Source organism: Leopardus geoffroyi, chromosome B3 (genome assembly GCF_018350155.1).
Source record: "Leopardus geoffroyi isolate Oge1 chromosome B3, O.geoffroyi_Oge1_pat1.0, whole genome shotgun sequence".
NCBI lineage: Eukaryota > Metazoa > Chordata > Mammalia > Carnivora > Felidae > Leopardus > Leopardus geoffroyi.
In genome coordinates this window covers 44,965,819-44,987,500 of record NC_059337.1, presented here as the reverse complement: position 1 = coordinate 44,987,500, position 21,682 = coordinate 44,965,819, and the positions used below count along the sequence as shown (strand labels likewise).

The 21,682-nt window shown below is 44.1% G+C and overlaps 1 protein-coding gene across 1 annotated transcript; it reads left to right on the top strand.

Moving 5' to 3' along the window:
* The first annotated feature begins 3,710 nt into the window (after window positions 1-3,710).
* FOXB1 (forkhead box B1) lies at window positions 3,711-6,913 on the top strand. The gene is made up of 2 exons (XM_045449564.1): window positions 3,711-4,080; window positions 4,346-6,913. The coding sequence occupies exon 2, from the start codon at window positions 4,402-4,404 to the stop codon at window positions 5,377-5,379; it is 978 nt and encodes a 325-aa protein (XP_045305520.1). The 5' UTR covers window positions 3,711-4,080; window positions 4,346-4,401; the 3' UTR covers window positions 5,380-6,913.
* Window positions 6,914-21,682: the final 14,769 nt, after the last annotated feature.

Below are 21,682 nucleotides of genomic sequence, written 5' to 3'. Positions count from 1 at the left end.
ACTCAAGGAGAAGGAGGGAACGACTCTGAGGGAGGAAGGAGGAAGAGAAGGGGCAGACGAAAGCTCAGTCCCCAAATGCTCCAGGCAGCCCCGGGTTCGCTTTCCAAGTCGGGAAGGCGGGTATTGTTTTTGGCGCCTAGGAAACCTTCGGAAGCTGCCGGGTACTTTCCCTGCACCTCCCATCGGTGTTTGGTAAATATTAACAAACCGGGCGCGTTACTTTCTGGAGTGTGCACGGAGAGGCTGGCCCGGCTCGGGATGGTTTTCCTCTCCTAGAGCCCCCGCCCCCTAACCCCAGCCCCACCGTTCACGCACACATACACCTGCTTGACAACAGAAGGAATCAAAATCAATATTGTATTTGTCACCCCTCTGTCTCCTTTTTACTCCCTCAGCAGCCCGGGTGCCACTGAAGCGAATTGTGGATTTATGGAGGGAAATTAGCATAAATTATTACGAAATCTGTAGCCGTGTGTGGTCCAGCTTGTGGGAAAAGAGGCCATTGCGAACTCTCCAAGCAGAAAGGTGGTCGGTGGTGGGCTCTGCGGAGGCAATGAATGGCTATTGCATGAAAGAGATTTCCATTTGGTTTGCACATGGGTATAATTGACTTATGTGTATTTTATACAGTTTTCCCAACAACTCCCTAAGCCTCAGAGTCGGATGTGCCCCCTCCCCAGAGCCTCTGTTTGCTTTGGGTTCTGTACAATAGACTCTGATGCACTTTTCACGATTTCTGGAAAGTGCTCCTTCCCTCCTCTTCTTCATAATACCAGTCTTAAAACGGTGTAAATGACATGCAAATCCCCTCCCCCTTCCTCTGGGCTCTTCAGTAGGATCTGAAATGCAATTTTGTAGCAAAGTGCCTGTTTTAAATGTGTATTTCACAATTCCTCACCCACCCAGGGCAAACTTGTCCAGTTAGGTTCCATTCCCTTAATTAGCCCTGTGCATGGGCAATATACCTCACCTCCAGTCCTCACTCTAGCCAAACTTTGGAGACTCCTGAAACACGAATTCCTACTTGTATCCTCACATGTCTCTGAGACTTGGTGGTGACAACTTTCCCTGGGGAGATTGACAAAGATTTATTTCAACCTAGATTTTCTTTTTTTAACCCAAACGTTTCCACTCTTAGAATTTAAACATCTGTTTACTCCAAGCAATGATTTCGAGGGCCATACAAAGGCCCTTTGCAGGGCAACAAAATGCCAATTGTTAAAACAAGAAAACATTTCTCTCCCCATCCCCCGCCCACAACAAGCATAGGCACACACCCCGTAGAAAAGAATCTTCCTGGCTGTCGCTGGGGGAACAGAGATCTTTCACTCCTTTCGTTACATATCCCAATCCAACCACTCTCAATGTTTTTTTTATCTATGTTTCTGTGTGTCAGTATGCACACGTTTGCTAAGAAGATCCTAAAAGATGCTTAGGGGCTTCGATGCTGACACCTTTCCCAGGAGCACTCCTGCCTCCACAGGAGCACCCCCACTTTTGTATCTCGGAGGCCAGCTGCCTTCTGGAGCAGGAAAGCTGTGGACCAACACCTTTCCATCAGGAAAACACAAGCCCTTACTACTATGCTTCATCGGGGTCCCTAGGCTGCAGGTCTCCCCAGTTCTTCCCATCCCTGGACCTTCAAACCAAACTGGGCCATGCCCAGTAACACCCCAAAACGACGCACCTCCTTAGGAGCCGAAGCGTGCACAGTTCAGGCAAGTACCGCTGCCTTGTGCCGAAGCTGGGCAGAGTCCACCAGAGTCCAAATGGTTTCTGTGTGGAGGGTTTATCTGCCCTTGTCCAACCATGCCCCCAGGGACAGGTCAGCGTCCCGCCTCCACCCCTCGAACCCACCTCCTCCTCCTAGTTATTTTTTCCGAATTAAGAAGGTGACATTATTCTTTTCTTCAAGCACTTCTGTTAATATTGAAAAACGTGTGCTTGCATCTCAAGCGAGGCAGCCCAGACACGAGAGCCATTTCAATATTAATGAAATTGTTTAATCTCCTAAATTCATCGTGTTTAAGTTACGTTTTGGTGAGTTATTGACCACCTTTGAAACTGTGGTTAATGGAGGGTGTGTGTGCGCGTGTGTGTGTGCGCGCGTGTGTGTGTACGTGCGCCGGAAGATTTTTATGCTAACCCCAAACAGCTCCACTAATAATGCTCTAATATCACTAAGTGTCCAAACTTCACACCCAGAACTCTCCCCCCACCATCACTACCATCACCTCCTGGGGGAAAAAAAGTTCTTACATTTCAGGATTGAAGATGATTCATTGTGGGCTCTAGGTATTGAGTTTTTAACGAGGTAAAAGATAAAAGGGATTTCTTTTAAAAACCATAAAGGTGAAAGAATGTGCAGAAGCCAGTGGGAACTCCTAGCATCTATTCCTTGACTGGGTGCATGCAGGCAGGGTAGACTCACTATTTCATAGCAATATGATGATGCCGCCAACGCCCACGACGACGACGATGATGATAATAATAATAATGATGATGATGACAATAATTCATTGAATCTCTGGAGACTAATCCGAACAGAAGGGAGCCTACTGCTGGCACCAGGCAGGGGGACCCTAGGCACATCCCCGCTCTCTCCTTTCTCCCAAAAAGGAAAACTCCCTGGTTCTTTTCCAGTCCAGAAGTTACTGCTGTTTTAGTGGGTCCGCAGGCAGCTTTTGCTGGGCTCTCTAAACCCCGAAATACTTTCTATTGGGGGTAGGGAGGGGAAAGGGAGGAGATGGGAGGGGAAGCAGGGGTGGGAGAAGCAGAGAAAAGTTCCGGCCGTAAAATGCAAACTTCCAGGCAATGCCTAACTCCTAAAGTTTCAAACCACATGGGGAAAGCATGAGACTCGGCCCTTCATCTGGTGATAAAGTGTGTCAAACAAACTCAGGCCCTCCGCCAGGTCCACACAGTGTCTGCCCCAACAGCCCCAGAGCCTTCATCCTGTCCCTAATTCAATTCCTAGAGGACTTTTAGAGTGAAGACCCTGACTATTCTCCCAGATAGACTTTTGTTGTTGTTGTTGTTATTTGGCCAGTACACTTACAAAATGGGTTTTACACAGGTATAAATACTTATATTTCTGTAAGTAGTTTTTAAACCCCATCACTTAAGGCTACACACCCACTGTGTAGAGCTATGGCAGCAGCCTAGGAAGGTCAAATCAAACTTTGACCTGCCTCTTGGAAGACTAGGGGGAAGGGTGTATTTTCATTATAATAACCCATGCAACCAGCCCCGTATTGCCAAGCGCAGGAAAAGGGTCTGCTTCAAGGGAAAGCCGTGCCTTAACGTTAGCTAACAATACAAACCCGATACAATGCAGAGGAAACAGAATACCCCAGCCAAGCAATTTCCATGTCAAACATCATCTGCGCGGCAGCTCGGTCTGTGAACGTGAGTGGTCGCCTGAATCCCTGCTCCGCGGCCGCCACCTCCTCATACCTTCACACCGCGCACCCTGGCCGGCGTCCTGCTCACCACCGGTGGCCGAGGCTCTTCCCCCTCGCCCAGTCTTGAGCTGGAAGTGATTCCTATTGGCCAAGGTGTCCATGTAAATAGGTGTGAAAGAAACCAGAGCTGGCCAGGCTCTCCCCTCTCGCTCAGTCCCCTCCCTCTGCAGCCCCCGCTCCCCCTCCTCTTCCTCCTCCTCCCAAGGCGATTGTCATATGATAGCTAAGAAGTGGCACATTAATGAAGCGCCGCTACAGGGGTCTTTTCTGCTCCTGTCACCGCTTAAAACTATCAGATGGTTCGAGGGAGGACATGGAGGCAGCCACCTAGCTCAGCGGAGCCGCGGAGCCCACAGCAGCGCCCTCCGGAGCCCCGAGGCCGCCGCTGCTGCCGTCTGCACCGGGACTCCGCAGCCGAGCTCGGCCGCCCGGGGAGCGCACCGCCAGAAGCGCTGCGGACTGGCCGGCTCCGGGCGCTGCAGGGCTGAGCTGCGAAGCTCAGAGACGCGCGGAGCCCAACCGAGACCAGACACTGTGTCCCGGCTGAGCACAGGGAGGGACCGCAGAGCTGCAGTGCCATCCCGGATGCGGACGCACAACTTGGAGCAACTTTAAGGTGAGCCCTCCGGTTGCATCCCTGCCCCAGACCCCGCTCCAGGTCCGTGCTTCCCCCGCGCCGCCCATCCGCTTCCCCTTCCGCGCCCCCCGGCCGCACCCCACTCTGCACTCAAAGTTGCCAGCTCCACAGCGCGGGCGCAGGCTGATCGGGCGCCGCAGCCCCTACCCACCACGTCTGGTCTGTACTCGTCCCGGCTGACCTCGCGGTGTCTGTCTGTGCATCCATGCCTCCCCCCTTCCCGTTATCTTCCCCCCCTGTTCAGATCCAAGCAGCCGCCGGCCCGCGCGGACCCAGAGCAAGAAGGGGGCAAACAAGAAGATGCCTCGGCCGGGCCGCAACACGTACAGCGACCAAAAGCCGCCCTACTCGTACATCTCGCTGACCGCCATGGCCATCCAGAGCTCGCCCGAGAAGATGCTGCCTTTGAGCGAGATCTACAAGTTCATCATGGACCGCTTCCCCTACTACCGGGAGAACACGCAGCGCTGGCAGAACAGTCTGCGCCACAACCTATCCTTCAACGACTGCTTCATCAAGATCCCACGGCGGCCAGACCAGCCGGGCAAGGGCAGCTTCTGGGCGCTGCACCCCAGCTGCGGGGACATGTTCGAGAATGGCAGCTTCCTGCGGCGCCGCAAGCGCTTCAAGGTGCTCAAGTCCGACCACCTGGCGCCCAGCAAGCCCGCCGACGCCGCGCAGTATCTGCAGCAGCAGGCCAAGCTGCGCCTCAGCGCGCTTGCGGCCTCCGGCACGCACCTGCCACAGATGCCCGCTGCCGCCTACAACCTGGGCGGCGTGGCGCAGCCCTCGGGTTTCAAGCACCCCTTCGCCATCGAGAATATCATCGCTCGAGAGTACAAGATGCCTGGGGGGCTGGCCTTTTCCGCCATGCAGCCCGTGCCCGCCGCCTACCCGCTCCCCAACCAGTTGACTACCATGAGCAGCTCGCTGGGCACTGGCTGGCCGCACGTGTACGGTTCCGCAGGCATGATCGATTCGGCCACCCCCATCTCCATGGCTAGTGGCGATTACAGCGCCTACGGCGTGCCATTGAAGCCGCTGTGCCACGCAGCAGGCCAGACGCTGCCCGCCATCCCGGTGCCCATCAAGCCCACCCCGGCCGCGGTGCCCGCGCTGCCCGCGCTGCCCGCGCCCATCCCCACCTTGCTCTCGAACTCGCCGCCCTCGCTCAGCCCCACGTCCTCGCAGACAGCCACCAGCCAAAGCAGCCCCGCCACTCCCAGTGAAACGCTCACCAGCCCGGCCTCCGCCTTGCACTCGGTGGCGGTGCATTGACCCGCAGCAGCCGGAGCCCCCTCTTGTTCCCCTCCCCGCCAGCTTATACGCCTTCCCCGCCTCCCAGCCCTGCCCTCCCCCTATCTAAGACCGCCACCCTAACTTGTCCATTTCACCTTCGGCCAACCCTCTCTCCCCCAGGAGAACTTTGTTTTGGACCCAGGAGACAAAACACAAACTTGCAGATGGCCTGGAGGCGCGTGGGAGCTGTCCTCGCCTCCACAAGAGGGGAAGGCAGGAAGCACCTGGGCCAAGCCTTCCGACTCCCCGGGCCCCCCGAAACCCCCTCCCATTTAAGAGGCAGGGGAAATCCTGCCTCCCGCCTTCGCGGAGAGGAGCGCGTCTTCCCTCGGCCGGGATCGGCTGGGCGCCGGACACCGCGCAGTCAGTTCCTAGACAAGAGAAACCGCCTCAGAGGTTTCCTCGAACAGATCTCCCCTGAGGGCTACAGCCGCACCGCGGAGGGCCGGATCTCGTTTACGTCTTGGAAATCTGCCGGGAAGAGGGACCACTAATCTTCCTTACCCGACTCGCCTCCGCCCATCCGGCAGGGGCTGGGCGGACCACAGCTTCCTGGAGTAGCGGCCCTGCCTCCCCAGTTTCTGCGGAGTTTTGTTTTGTTTTGTTGTTTTGTTTTGTTTTGTTTTGGGTTTTGTTTCCTGCCAGAGGCTCCAGGCACGGGGAGTTAGGGGAGAGGCTGCCAAACTAAGAAGGGGACGCTTGTCCTCAACACAAGCAAAACAAAACTAAAAGTAACCTTGTAGTATTGTTTACAAAGGCGCCCGGTAAAATGTAAACAGTGAACTTGAATCTGTATTGCTTGGCGGGCGAGCGGGCAAAGCCCACTTTACAAGTACCTGTTGTAATGTGAATGTTTACTCTCCATTTCTGGCCAGGTTTAGGGGTGGGAAGGGGGGATGGGAAAGTTAATTGGGATGTTAACTTTCCTGTTACTTAGAGACCTTTTAGCTATTTATTTTATTGTTGGAAGGGGGGGAAAAAAGGAAAGAAAAGAAAGAACAAAGAAAATGAAATAAGCCCAAACTAAGAAAGCATCAAGGGCAACCCTAGCAGAATTTAGATAGCTGACTGGTAACATGAAGCAGTGTCACCGGATAGGTCTCCCATGGACAAGTCTTTCTGTTTGCTACAAGAACTTTCCCAAGAAGCTAAAGGGCTGCAAAGAGATGTAAATGCTTGTGAATAGGAATGATTATACACTGTGTAAAATGCACTTTTGTTTGCTATATTCCTTTAGAGTTCTTAGGTAATTTGCTGGAAAACGAACTGTTGTTCTGGTGTGACCTGCTTAAGTTAAAAAAAAAAAAAAGTTGTAGTTGTCATAGGGCTGTAAAATTTTTCCCTTTCATTTTTCTCCTTCCCTGTCCAGAATTAGCATGGCATCTTAAATATTGATGTTCTTGTTCCCAGCATGCCTGTTTTAAGACAAAGAATTTTAAAAAGGTGTCTACATTAAATTATGAATCTAGTCCAAATAATATTTTCTCATTAAAATACATAAATTCAAATTTTAGTTTTGTGTGTTTTTGAAGAGTTGCTGCAAACAATAACTTTACAAAAGATAGATGTAGTGCCTCTCTAAGCACACTTCTTGCAGTACATTGTCTGAGTAGTTTGACTTTTTCATATCTTATTTCTAAAATAGATCTCCTCTGATGCACTTGCATAAGAAAGGGAGGGAGAAATGATTCAAACGGACTCCTGAAGCAGAGGGAAAGAGGAAGCTATTCCTAGAATAGATCATCAGGTGCACAGGTGTAGTGCTGGAAAACTGTCATTTAAAAAATGCAATACTTTCTATGTAATTTTTTGTATCCTAAAATATACATTTTACAAAACATACTGCATGTAAGGCTTATGTAGAAATCAGGTAGAGTCTATATGGAGATAAAAACAGACTTGTTTCGTCAATACTCATATTCTGATGTATCTTAGAATATTCATTTCCCTGCTCCTTTAAATTATTTCAGTTGTTGAAACCTTCTTTTTCAGAAGTTACCTAGAAGTTCACCTTGAGTGTCAAGAAACCTGTTCAGTTTGAACAGAACAGATTTCTTTTCATTTCTTCATGTGGGAAAATAATTCTCGATGTTTGACTCTAAGTATTTTTGCAGAGAATTAAAATTTGCCCTGAATTTATGGTTTAAGGCCAACTGAAACTTTACTGAAGGGGTCCCAGTATTTCCAGAGTGAGGTGTGTATTCAACTAATGAAGTTACAAGACAAAGAAAAACTTAAATGGTGATTAACACTTTACTGTGTAATACGATTAAACAAAGGCCTTTGTGCAATACAGAGAGAAACCCACACAAAAATCTTGATCACTATTCTCCATAAGGAGAATCCTTAGCACCTGCGACCCTTAACATATTTAGAGGGTTATCTGGGGAAAAAAATTAGGATTAATGCAAAGGGTAATTAATCCTGTTGTGACCATTTTCTAAAAGGAAGGATCCCACACACAGCCAAAAAAAAAAAAAAAAACTGCAAAATAAGTGAATCATTGGGCTGATTAAAATGCATGAAGCTACTAAAGCTCGTCAGACAGGGGACAACTAAACTCATTCATCAAGCCCAATTCACAATTATATCAACAAGATCAGCAAAAGAAAGCCTGGAAAACTTCTCCACCCTGGGCTAGGAAACTCCTGAAACTTTGTTCTCAACAAGACATCATCTACATTAAAAAATAAATAAATAAATAAATAAATAAATAAATAAATAAATATTCATCATTTCCTGCTGAAAAAAATTAAGGCAATTTCCGGAATATTCTAATTTTGTCAAATTTACTAACACTGAATTCGAACTGGGAATGCAGGCAACAGAATGGGCTAACATGGGCCTTAAACATTTTATAAATTATCAACTTGGATAATCAGGTAAAATATTCGTCCTATAATAGGCAGTAGAATGTCTATGTATAAATGTACACACACATACATGTAATAATTGAGGTAAATAAGATGCAGATCCAATTTCTGATTTTTAGCAAAGGAGTGACTTCAACTCAGGATCTGAAAATGTTCTTTTCAGCCGGTAAGTTCGTCATGGTGTATTGCAAAGAATGAAATAACTTGGGCATTGTGAGCCCTCCTTTCACAACTGCAGGCATCTCTTCTCAGACAAAGTTGAATGAGTAAAGTAAAAAATCCACTGATGATATTTTGACCTTGATCAGAAATCCAAAGGCAGCCCAAACCCACGTCTCCACCCTCTCCATCCCCAGCTCTGAGTCTCACACCCAGTTTAGCTGAAGTGCCCCCACAAACAAGGAAGTTTATAACTATGATACCTTCAATGGCTCTTTTTGTCATGTTAAATCTTTTCACCTGGCTCAAGTCCAAAGTCAATACACACAGCTTTAAAATAAAACTGAAAGAGACACACCATGCAGCGAGGTGTATATTGGGGAGTCTTATCCTGAAGATCGAGTTAACTTACATTTTCTATTTTGTAAATTTGGGCAGTATTCATTTTTTTTTTTTAATTCAGGTTTTTGATTTGGAAATTTGGCTGTCCCGTTACTTTTGGTTTTTAACATGATCCTGTACTCAACTGTGGTTTTAAGTGGCTTTCCCTTTGATGGGGGGAAATGCTTACACAATGGATGAATTTTGTGCACTTTCTCGAGAGAGAGAAGCTGCAGAAGTTCTCACTGTTCCTGTTGCCTGAGTTGGAGATTCTGAGAAGCCTGAAGACTAGCGGGAGCAGGGCTAATAAATGATTGTCAGAACGGATAAAATATTATAGCAGTGCGTTCACTTCCTTTAAAATAGATGAGAACACTGCGCATCTTGGATGCATAAATCTGGCCAGGTGCTCGAGAGGGGTGAAGTTGGGGAGTGGGTGGGAGCAAGAAGCCAGGGGAGAGCTGCAAAGAGAAGGTTTTACATTAGTGTATGCAAGGTTAGGGTAGGGGATTTGGCTTAGACTTTCACAAATGGAAACTCTTTTTTTACAATGTATCTATATAACAAATGAGAAGGATCAGGATCTGCTCTCAAATTCGTAATGTAAATGTCACTTTTTTTTTTCTCCTAAAGCCACATATGCACAGAGACACCCAAACAAAAACAAAACAAAAACAACCCAACCCACCGGCTGTGAAGCCTCAAAGGGGATGCATTTGTTTCGTTTAAACTAACAACAAATTATCTAATTAATATGTTTCAATTACAGCATGAAAGGCACAGCCCCTGGACCGCCCGCCGTGGGGGCACAATAGCCCCAGAGCCCACTCTAGGAATTTACAATAACTTCACATCTGTTTCTTTATTTTCCACTTTTTGAGTCTAAAACTCCTCTCAAGATCACTTCAAACCACAGCCTGAGTTATGAAATATGTCCCAGTGTTAAAGGGGGACGAAACTTTGCCCACGGATGCTTCATTTGCAAGCAAAAAAGTGAAAGCCCATTGAAGAGCATTAAACAAATATATTAGAATTCTGTCACTTTATGCAATTGAGTAGATCAAATGAAGGGTCCCGGCCACTTCATTCACTCTCATTCACTCGAATAGAAAATGCAAAGAATAGCAACCCGAGACTGGGCCACCGATGTAGATTTAGCTCCTTTTTACTGGGAGACAAAAAGGCTGAATTTTCACAAACACATTGCTGACTCGGGGACTAGGAAACCGGCACTGGAACCCCTTTGGAATTTAAATTCATTTTATCTTCCTCTCTCTTTGCAGGGATCTGTTTGCACTACAGTGCAAGATGCGGCAGGCATCTTCTGGCGTCTGAAAAAATGGGGGAGGGGAAGAAAGTGATTGGGGGTGGCAATGTGGGCCTCAGGATTCCCAAGAAGCTCTTTGGTGGTCAACCATCTAGCAGGTCTAAGAGATTTTGATTTAAATAAATCTTTATTTACATCAATATAAGCATCATTATATCACACACATCTCCAAGTCTCTTACCTCCTTGCTTGGCATGGATTACATAAACAGCTTGTTTTCAAAGACCAGACTCACATCTGGGTCAATCTGTCTTCTTCCTTCAACTAATATCTGGTCAGTGATGTTACAACAGATTTGAAAGCTGAGCTGTCAACCTCACCTGGTCAATTCTCTGTCTCTGTTTCTCTCTCTCTCTCTCTCTCTCTCTCTCTCTCTCTCTCTCTCTCTGTCTCTGTCTCTCCCCTAAACACCCCACTTTCTGATAACTACTCTGAGCACCATGATGGTAAGCTTGTATAAAAATCAACAGAGGAGATGCTCTTTGGTTGGAATTTCCAAGTCAGAATCCTCCTGCATTTTCATTTCCCATTCTCGGGCGTTGGGGGTGGGGGTGAGGGATCAGGCCACATGTGTCAGTGGTAACTGAGATAATCTTGTGGCAATACTTCTATCCTGTGTCTTCTATGGCTGACATTTTTGTTTTGGTGCATTTTATAGACTTTTACGTGTCCATATTTTAGAAAGCTTACAGTGGCTGTTAAGAGCTGCTCCTAGAGGCAGAGCAGGGCACGGTAAAGAAGCAGACTTCTTAGCTTTCAAGGTATGATCACAGAGGAATGAACCAGTTTTTCTCAAATTTGAAGCCTAAATGAGATCTGATCTGGAGGAGAAAGTATTTGGAGGGTTTTCTATTGTATTTTAAAATTTTTGCCTGGTACTTTTCCCAGGTGCATCAAAACCTTGAATACTTTTCAGTTTACCTTCAAGATCTGTATGATCATATTTAAACTATTCTTTTAATTTGTGGGATTGGTATCTGGAGCTGGGGATGGAAGGTGGCTCAGACCTACAGATAAAAAAAGATACTGAAGAAAAAGCTGGTTGTTTTATAACCATAAACTAACAAACTTACTAGAACTAATAATAACATAATCAGAAATTACCCCTGAAAAATTATAGCTGGCTAAATAAAACCTTCTTTGGAAGATGTTCTTTAGAGAAATTTTCTAGAATATATGGACAAAGGGTTCTTCTTTGCAGACAGCCTCCTTTTGCCTGTGTCTGCAAATAACTGATGTCAAATCAGTTGCAAGCTTTTGAAGGAACAAACTGGGAGCATTAATTAGAGCAGATTAAGCTCACAGATAAAAAGCATTCTTTAAGTATCTGTTGTTTAGAGGCAGTGTGATTCTGATTCATGCTTTGCAGTCTGTATATTTTTATTTACTCAGTTAATTTCTTCCCCAGAGTGTTCCCTGTTGACTGGGTTTACTAAGGTAGACAGTATAGTATATAAAGAGTTGTTGGTTCACAGGAATAAATGTTTCCAAACTCTACTTTTGCAATACATTTCTTTCCCTTCCTTCCCAAAACACAATGTATTGGTCTGATGATTCCAGTACATAGCAATAACTGTTTAGTAAAGGATCTTAATATTGTGCCACTTAGAGGAAGCTTAGTATTTATTAAGTAGTATCTAGAGTGTTTTGCATTAATTAGAGCAGCTCCTTGGAGAGACATTACAGCCAAGAATGGTTTCACACAACAGGAAAACTCCAAGCATCTAAACTCCCCCATCAGACCTGCTACAGTGAAACAGAGCAGCAAATGTCTAGCTCACTTGGAAATACCAACATATATTTTATTTATTTACATATGTTTGATAGACTGAAGGCTTATATAAAAAAACAATAAAAATGATCATTGGAAAGTTCCCCATCACCCTGGGTACCATGATATTTATGGCAACTACAAAAACAAGAACAACAAATGTGACATAATGGTCTGTCTCAAGATACCTAGCATGATTTCATATTGGAGAAAAACTGATAAATGACTACCTACCCCTCCCGTGTTCAATGGATTAGTCAGACTGAATCAACTATTTCTGTGGCTGCCTGGAAGACACTAACAGTTCTCATCCTTGTGGTGTGTGTGGGTGGATAGGGAGAGGGCAGGTAGAACAGGCAAGGATGACATTTTATGACTATCAGATCAGTCCAGATCGTCTATATGCAATAATTCCTGTCCCCAACACAGAACAATCAACTGAATGAATGGGAGTTCTGAAAATAGTCCTCTCGGTTTGGCTTAGGTAAAAACCCTCTGCCTTTGTTCTAGGTGTCAGTAATTGAGAGTACTGACTACAGACTTCAGCTGTGATATGAAGTTTGTACAATTAAAACGTGTGAAATGCATTTAAATTTACTGTGGCTTTAATAAAGGAACTCCTTCTATAAAACAAGAAAATGAAAATGATTAACTTTGACATAGAAATATAAACAGCAATTTGATTAATTATATTGCTAATTATTCTTTGCTGTGTAGCCAAACATTATATTCTTAAAATGACAGATGCTGAATAAATCATATAAAATAATTACTTGGAATTTCACTGCAGTGAGAAATGGTGGAGCTTATGGAGAGATTTATATTGATATCTAAATATATAATTGGTTTTGTTCTGTTCTATTCTATTTAGAAACCTAGTCTGTACTGTAAAAACACTACAACTATATTATAGAAATGTTTTTTTCTATATTTTTCTTGTATGACTTTAAAATAATCCATTTCTCCTTTGAATATTTTCCATAATTATAATCAGTATACATAATTTGTGTATCTTGCAATTTTCCAACATTCTACCATAAGCATTTACCATGTTTTCATAACACAGTTTTCATAAACATCTATTTTAATATTTGTATGGTATACCAATTTAGAGGAATACTAAATGCCTAATTGGGACATTCTAAATGTTTTTAGGTTTTGTTTGTTTGTTTTGCTAATACAAAGATTGTTATGGTGAACATCTTTCATACCTAACAGTGTGTTTTCAATGATGTAAAATACATTAGTACTGTTATATGGGATTCCCTAACAGCTCTCTACAAATTCAATAATGTAATTTAATTTAGGATCTCAGCTTTGTTATTTGCCCATTGCTCTCTGTCCTCTATCTGGGACCCAGAGCAATATTGCCTCAGTGTAGAATCAAAAGACACTGAATGTTAAGAGTTGGAAGGTCCTGAGAAATTCCAGGTAAACCAATTCCTCTATTTCACTCATTTGATGAATCCCACTGATACATTTCTTTATCTACATCCAAATAATTTAACAGCACGAAAGTCAGGTTCTGAAAGTAAAACAAAAGTTCAGTCTTAAATGCCAGACAAATGCCACTAAAAATCAGATATCACAAAAGTACTGAAACTGTTGAAATGAAGGCTTTTATCTGTTAATGTAGGCTCACATGATTTTAAGGCAGTTTACACAGCATAGCAAGGTGCAAACTTTTTCTTTAATGTTCATTTATGTCTGAGAGAGGGAAAGTGCAAGAGGGAAGGGAGAGAGAGAGAGGGAGACACAGAATCCAAAGCAGGCTCCACACTGTCAGCACGAAGCCCAATGTGGGGCTCAAACCAGAGAACCATGAGATCAGGGCCTGAGGCGAAGTCAGATGTTCAACAGACTGAGCCACCCAGGTGCCCCAGAAGCTTCGAAGTTTTTAAGTGGGGACCTTGGGTAGTTTGTGTAACGAAAGGGAACGGTCACTGTTAAGTTCCAGGTCTAAAGATCAAGAGATCTACCCTCAATGTGAACCATTTCTTCATGATACCCTCCCTGAAACTGAAAGCAAATAGTCTTCCAGACTGCCACAAGTCTAGAAGGTCCAGGCCTACTGCAGGTATTGACTATGTCACTTCTTCAGTTGCTTTGAGATGGCTGACTCTCAAGATGGGAGATGGTGGGAGTGGGCGTTTGGGGGGTGGGAAATGGCACACGGCAAGGAATCAGAGCTTCAGATTTTGTCTCCTTGTTGTGGCATTTAATGTTGCTCTTTTGTTGTTGTTGTTGTTGTTAAATATGTATTTATTTAGAGAGAGAGCACACAAGAAGAGGAGGGGCAGAGAGAGAGGGAGAGAGAATCCCACGTAGGCTCCATACACACTGTCAGCACAAAACCCGGTGCGGGGCTCAAACCCACAAAGTATGAGATCACGCCCTGAGCCAAAATCAAGAGTCAGGTGCTTAACCAGTTGACTGAGCCACCTGGGCACCACTATCCTTTCTTACATGACAAACTTTCTTTTTTTTTTTTTTTTTTTTTTGATTATTTTTTTAATGTTTTATTTTTGAAAGAGAGACAGAGTGCGAGTGTGGGAGGGGCAGAGAGACAGGGAGACACAGAATCCGAAGCAGGCTCCAGGCTCTGAACTGTCAGTACAGAGCCTGATGCTGGGCTTGAACCCATGAACCATGAGATCATGACCTGAGCTGAAGTCGGATGCTTAACCGACCGAACCACCCAGGCGCCCCTCTTATGTGACACTTCCATGTCTTATTTCCCTACTGAAGTTCTTGAGATCTTAATTGTTTTTAATAAATTTGTTTTTAAATGTGTAAGGCATGAAACAGGTGCTGATCAGCTACTTGTCGATGGGAGAACATCCAGGTAGCCTGGAGCAGACCTAGAAAGAAGAATAAGCATGAAGAGTTCCAAAACTAGTGCTACAATGGAAATCACTCTCCTGAATTGGAATGAATGTTTTTTGATGGGGAAAAAAATCATGGAACCAAAGGAATTTGTTCACAATTACTTTCCCACAGTCTCCCAACCACTGTCCCCAGAGCTGATCACTCCTACTCTCAGCTTGGCTCACTTCACACAAAGAGGAGAGATAGGGGGAGGGAAAGAGCCAAGGTGAGAGAAAGCAGGGAAGCTCGATGAAAATCTGATGTCCCTGTTAGCACGGTTCTTTAAAAGTGTCCCCCAGAACATTTCAACACATGTCCTTTTAATTCAGTTCAAGTCAATTCAACTCAGTCTCATTAAATCCAACTTAACAAACATTACTAAGCATCACCTGGACAAACAAGATCTTGCAAGAAAACATTTTGGCTAGAAGACCTGAGTTTGAGTGCTAGTTGTTTGTTTGTTTGTTTTTTTTTAAGTTTGTTTGTTTGGCGGGGGGGTGAGGGGGCAGAGAGAGAGAGAGAGAGAGAGAGAGAGTAAGAGGAAGAATCCCAAGCAGGCTCTGTGCTATCAGCAAGGAGCCCGATGGGGGGCTCAATCCCACGAACTGTGAGATCATGTCCCAAGCCGAAATCAAGAGTCCTATACTTAACTTACTGAGCCACCCAGGCGCCCCTGAGACCTAGTTCTAGTACCTTTTACCTAAATGGTTCTGGGCAATTCTCCTTAGCTCTCAGTTATCCGTCTTTCATACAGAATAAGGGTTTGCTCAAGGCTTGTCTTGATGGTCAAGTGGAGCAAAGTACGTGAAAGTGCTTTGAAGTGTCATGTAAACTTAAGTGACTGTTACTGTCTGTGTTAGACGAATTGTAAAATAAAAATAGCTACCAGAAGTTGTCTTGCCTGAGAGAAATTTAGTCTTAAGCTCTTCAGGACAGATTGCAGGCTCATAGAAGGAAGGTCTGTGTTTCATGCTATCTTTTAACCCTCACATTTTCACTGTCTGCCCTTCTGTTCCCACACCCATGAAGTAACCTGGCAGTGAAAAGGGGGTGTTATGGCAGGGGAAATTGTTGCTCCTTTTTTTGTATATTCCCCAGAGTGGGTCTTTTCATAGATTTAAAGATACAATGTTGACAAACTGCTAAGATTGTTAAAAGACATGACAGGAAACAATGGGACAGCCAGGCACATAAAGATGGTAAACATGAAAATTAGGGCACTTTTAGTCTCCTTTTCCCCATCGAGCAGTGGCTTACATTACTTCCCTGACACTTTAAGAATTTAATAAATGCCTATATAGCATTTACCATGTGCCTGGGGCTGTTCTAAGTTCCTTACAAATGTTAACTCATTTAATCGTAATAATAACCTTATGATCTGGGTGCTTTTTATGAAGTCCATTTTATAGATGGCAATATTGAGGCAGTGGGCCCTTAACTAATTTGCCCAAGGTTACCCAGCTAGTAAGTGGTGTCGATGCCCAATGGACTCTCAGTAAAATCTGGTTTAATATCAAGATATTTTTGTTATTGATGGCAGAAGTTCACATGATTTCTTAGACTCAAGGCCTATATTAAGCTCATTAAGGTGTGGAGAGGGAGGAGGAGGATTACCCTCAAACCAAGGTGTCAGACACAAAATGATTTTTGCGGCTGCTAATCTAATTATTCTTTTGTTACTTCTCTTACCCTCCCCAGCTTTGCTGCGAGTATGAGTTATGAGTCACTAAATTGCATTCTCTTCCTATACTATCTTCTATTTAATTTATGCAGCTGGGGGCTGGTGGGGGGAGCAATACCTTCAATAAAACCAGAAGTACCTTTCAAGCAATAGTTGATCTTTGATCTCAGTCTGATCATATACCAAAAAAGTCACCATGCAACACCACCACCTTCTTGAGGCGGGGAGGGGGTAACGGTCTTAAGGTGTATCCAACCAACTAGGATCCATGTACAATTAAGTCAAATCCTTTGAGAATGAGAACAGCTAATACGAAATCTAGGCGGGGACATGCTCTAGTTAGAAGAAAATTACTAACCCGTATGTCTTTTTCTTCCCTTACTGTCTGTGTCAGCGGGCAAAATAAGTCTGTTTGGGGGGGGGGCGGGGGGAGAAATACCACTTTTGTACTTTCCCTAGGATTTTAGAAAGAAGAGAAAAAGGAAGGGGGAGAGGGAGGGGAAAAGGAAGGAAAGGGTTAGGGTAACTTTCTACCTCAGCAAATACAATTTTGTCTGTTGTTGATGGAACCAAACGTTGAAGAGGTGAGTATCTGGTGTTTTGATGTTCACATTTCTTTAGTGGTGCTTTCTAAAAGTATGCTCGAGCCCTCACATATCTTCTTCAATCCAGCTATCAGGAGACTGGCACTTACATGTATTTTATCGGCATGCATTTTAAGAAGGTTGTGTATCTTTCTGCTTACTGTCCGGCTCTGGCCTCCCTTTTGACCATGCACCTCAGTTATAAGTGACTCCTGGGGAAACTGTTTTCATACCTGGATAGTGAGCTTCCTGTTTACTAAGTGTCTGGAGTCTCTCAGCCTTTTCCAAACAGTTTACCTTACAGAGTCTGTCATTGGACCGGAGAATGCTGGTGAAACTCACCCATGCTTTTTGATCACCTCACCATGGTTTGGTGGTTCAACTTTCCAATAAGGGTTTATGACCTGTTTCCGGCCTCTCTGTGGTGCATATGAGCCCCCACTCTAATAGGCTCTGGGACTACCACTCAAATAACCATGCTTTAGTCCTGGAGTCTTTCAGCCCACCTCATCTTTAAGGATGGATCCACTTGTAAAGCTTAGGGCCCTTTTTGCACCTTTCTCTCTTACTCTGTTCTATTTCTGTCTGAGTTTCAAATATCCACCCATGTAGGACACAGCCAGTCAACTGGCAGTCCTCTAAGGTTGGTGTGGGTGAATGTCCACATTCCCTGGGGCTCAGCAGACGGCACAGGAAAGGGAACACTGGGAGAATATGCTTTTAGATATTAAATAATCTACTTTGGAGATGGTCTTGTTTTGTCTTCTTTTACTTTCTTATGGAAAAAATAAAACCTGCTACCACTTTGGAGCAGAAGTTTTCTGTGATGGTTTCTGCTGCAATGGGTAGCATTAAGTTTTCAGAGTGATAATTGATATTGATACTACCAACTTGATGGTAACTGAAAATTCATATGCTGTTGGGGAGGCTGGCTCACATGACCCTCCCTGAACCTTATAAAAGTACCCCATTTTGGAACCAATGAACTTGGCAAAGCAGTAAGCTTTTATTTTTTTCCCTAATCGTTCAAAGCAACATGTGTGATCCTATATGGCATATGCTGCATGTCATTAATTTCCATAAAGTGGCCTCAAGGCAGAGGAGAAGTAGAAGGATATTCTCACAAGTTATCATTTGGGTATGATCTTCCCCTAAAATGAAAATAATAGCACTATTCCTAAGGGTTTATATTAAGAGCATGGAATCAATGATTTAAAAAGGGGGCATCAAGCAAATCACTGAAACTCTCTGGGCCTACCTTTTCCCTCCTCTAAAAAAATGAGAGCTATATTAGAAATTTTGAGTTAGTTTATATTTACCTATCTATTCAGCTCCAAATTCAGCCCTCTATGCCTTGTTCTGAAAATTTTGTTTCCCAAACTCCTTTACTAGCTGACTTCCTGTGCGTTTCTGCAAACAGGAAGTCTTAGAGGAATGTTGGAAGAAGAGTGGAGGGGGGAAAGAACCTCCCTCTTGATTTTGCTTCCCTCCCATAGTGGCTCTGGTTCCAGCCTCCACCATGTTTCAGTATTCCCAGAGCCAGCCTCACTATGCTTCCTGAACTATGCTAGCAGTGATCTGAGTACCAGCTCCTCGGGGTCCCTCTGTTGATCCCCAGAGGCACCACCAGCAGCAGGGCAGTTCCTCTCCCCATGTCTGGGTCTCAGCTCACTGAGACCCCTTCTCCACACTCCTAGGTTCTGTCATGTCCATCCCCTTTCTTTCTGTTCTATGGTCCCAGGTGTGGTAGCTGCTTCCTGCAGTTACTGCCTTGGTGTTTGTTCAGTGTTCCTTTTTGGGCTCTAAGCCTACTGACACCTATGTAACTGATGCTCTGTATTCAATTTCCTCTATTTGAAATATCTAGTGTGATTTCCGTTTTCTAAACTGAATCCTGAGTGATGATGTATTTATGATTCTGGGTCACTTAATCCATCAGCTCTGTGAAAGTCTGTAGTCCCTCCCTCAACCCATGTTTATTGGACACTGGGTATGGGCACTCCACTGTGCTAGGAGTTGGGCAACAGGGAAATGGGTACACCTATATACCCAACAAGCCCTGATTCCCAGGGAGAGGAGGAGAGCACATATATGGAGAGCATGCCTAGATGAGAGAACAGGTTCTGTGAAAGTTCTGAGAAAAAGGAGGAAAAAAGGTTGGAACAGAAGGTGTTGAGAAAGGATTTAAGGTTTAGGACTAGGTGAAGGCAAATAGCTCAAACTCATGATTACTAGTATAAGGACTTCAGGTGGCATATCTGGCAGACAATAAAGAGGTCACTTGGTGGGGGGGGGGGGAAGCCCTCATGGTGGAGACCAGAGGGAACTCCAACTGGGTGGAGACAGAAGATGGGAGTTTTGGGGAGCCAGAATGTAGTCTGTGGAACTAGTGGAGACCTTAGGAGATTTACGAGCAGTGAGGCTGCACCCAGAAATGCTCTCTGCAGGAAGGCAAGAAATGATGAAGAAGATGCATGGAAGGGAAGCAAGGTCCATGGAAAAGACATCAGAATGCTCTTCAAGGATGCCAGGTGGGTCTTTGACAGTTCCTTTCACCCAGTGAGAGCCCTCATTACTTGGGCCCCAACTATGTATCTACACTGTTTGATTCACACATGCTATTCTCCTTTGGTCCTCACAGCAAATTTAGGAAGTAATTCTCATTACACAAACAGGAAAACTAGTACTAAAAGGAGTTAATAAGTTTTCTGGTAAGTGGCTGGATAAGATTCAAACCCAGTTTCCACCCGACTCTAAATTCAGTGCTATTCCACTGTCATGTCACATATTGCTTGTCCTTCAAAGAATATTTACTGAATAGGATACCATTGTGGTTACTGTGACAAACAGAAGGAAGTAACAGTGAAATAATGAATGGAGAGAAAGGGATGGATTTGAAAAACACACTCAGTAAATCAAAGGACATGGTGACTGACTAGTGAAAGGGAGAAGTACTGGGAAAAAGAGGTACAAATCAAAGGAATTAAATAGCAATTCAATTAATCAGGATTTCTTGGGTTTCAAGTAACAGAAACCTAACTCAACCCGACAGTTGAGCTAACATGGGGATTGGCAAATAATGGCCCACAAGCCAAATCCAGCCTACCACCCATTTTTGTAGAGCCCATGAACTAAAAACAATATTTTAAATACTTGAAAAATCAAAAGACTATTAACATTTCATGACACATGAAAATCATATGAAATTCAAACTTCAGTGCCCATAAATAAAGTTTTGTTGGAATATAGCCATATTCCTTCATTTATATATTGTCTGTGTTACTGCTTTTCGGTTACTATAGCAGAATTAAGTTGCAACAGAGACCACATTCTGGGCATTGCAAAGCCTAAAATATTTATTTTCTCTCTAAGAAAAACGTTTGCCAACCTGAGGGCTAAAAACTTAGAGCGCCAATTGGTCTATGAGGCCTTCACTATCATACCTATTTTTATTGGTGGTAAATTAACCACAAATTTGGCAAAAGGTCAAGATGAAGTCTAGATTTTCACTGATAATCCATTTGATTGCGAATTTGGGGGCTATTAATAAACATATTCAAAACTTGTTACAAAACTTGCATCAAGTATTAAGTCTGTCACAGCTCTCAATATGTTCTTATATTTCTCTAGTTGCTCAGGGGATCATCTCATATATTTTTATAGAGTGTATAGTTTACAAAGTACTATCAAACACACCATTGGTTTGGTACAACATGTAAAATACTACATAGTTAGCTTTTGTTAAGGCCTGACCTCTTCTGGGTATGACATTTGTTAGGGATTAGCTGATTAAAATAAAACAGTAAATTAAAAAATGAATACATTGAGGAACCACATCACTTGTTACGTTATGTGAGCATATTCCAAGTGGAGTAGAAATTAGTTGGTTGCCTTCCTAAGCACCTATTCTCCCCTTTCCCAAACTTCCAGTTTCAGTTTGGGAATGCATGAGATAGTAAGAGGGCTACCTCTACCAAATAACCTATTGTATGCCTGTTAGGGCATTCCCATGCACAGTGATTGGTCAGAGATGTGCATGTGACTTCAGTTGATGCAATCAAACTGATTCTCAGAATTTTGACAGGAATGCTTCCACAAAGGCCGTCACTCTTTCCTGACAGAACTGAATGATTAGTAGCTGAAAGTTGCTGACTGCTGTCTTGGGAACCCCAGGGAAATCACCTTAAGATATAGCTGACATTACAGAAGAGTGGAGAGACAGAAAGAAATAGTCTGTTGGACATTACTGAGTCCCTCTGTAGAACACTACCTGATGCTGGTCCTGCCCAGGACCTTTGAAGGTCTGATCATGAACCAGTAAGCTCTCTTTACTATTGAAGTCAATCTGAATCAGGTTTTCATTTACTTGTGCCAAAAATGCACCAAGTGACAAAGATTTCTTCATTCTTTCATTTACTCATTCGTTCATAAAACATTAAGTGTGTTTTCTTTTGTGACATCAAATGTGTCTTTTTCCAAACAATCACAACCAATTCTTCTACTCTCCAACACCAAATGGGTGTCCTGCAATTCAGCTTAATTCTGATGCTAGCTGTCCAAAATTAGCACAGGCCACATAGTTGCAGTGCTCAGTCCCACGAGACAAACCCTACTTTAGCCATCAGCTGCAGATTGAGT

Bases quoted from the DNA above. Each gene is read 5' to 3' on its own strand.
- FOXB1 (XM_045449564.1), top strand. From the start codon at position 4,402: ATGCCTCGGCCGGGCCGCAACACGTACAGCGACCAAAAGCCGCCCTAC.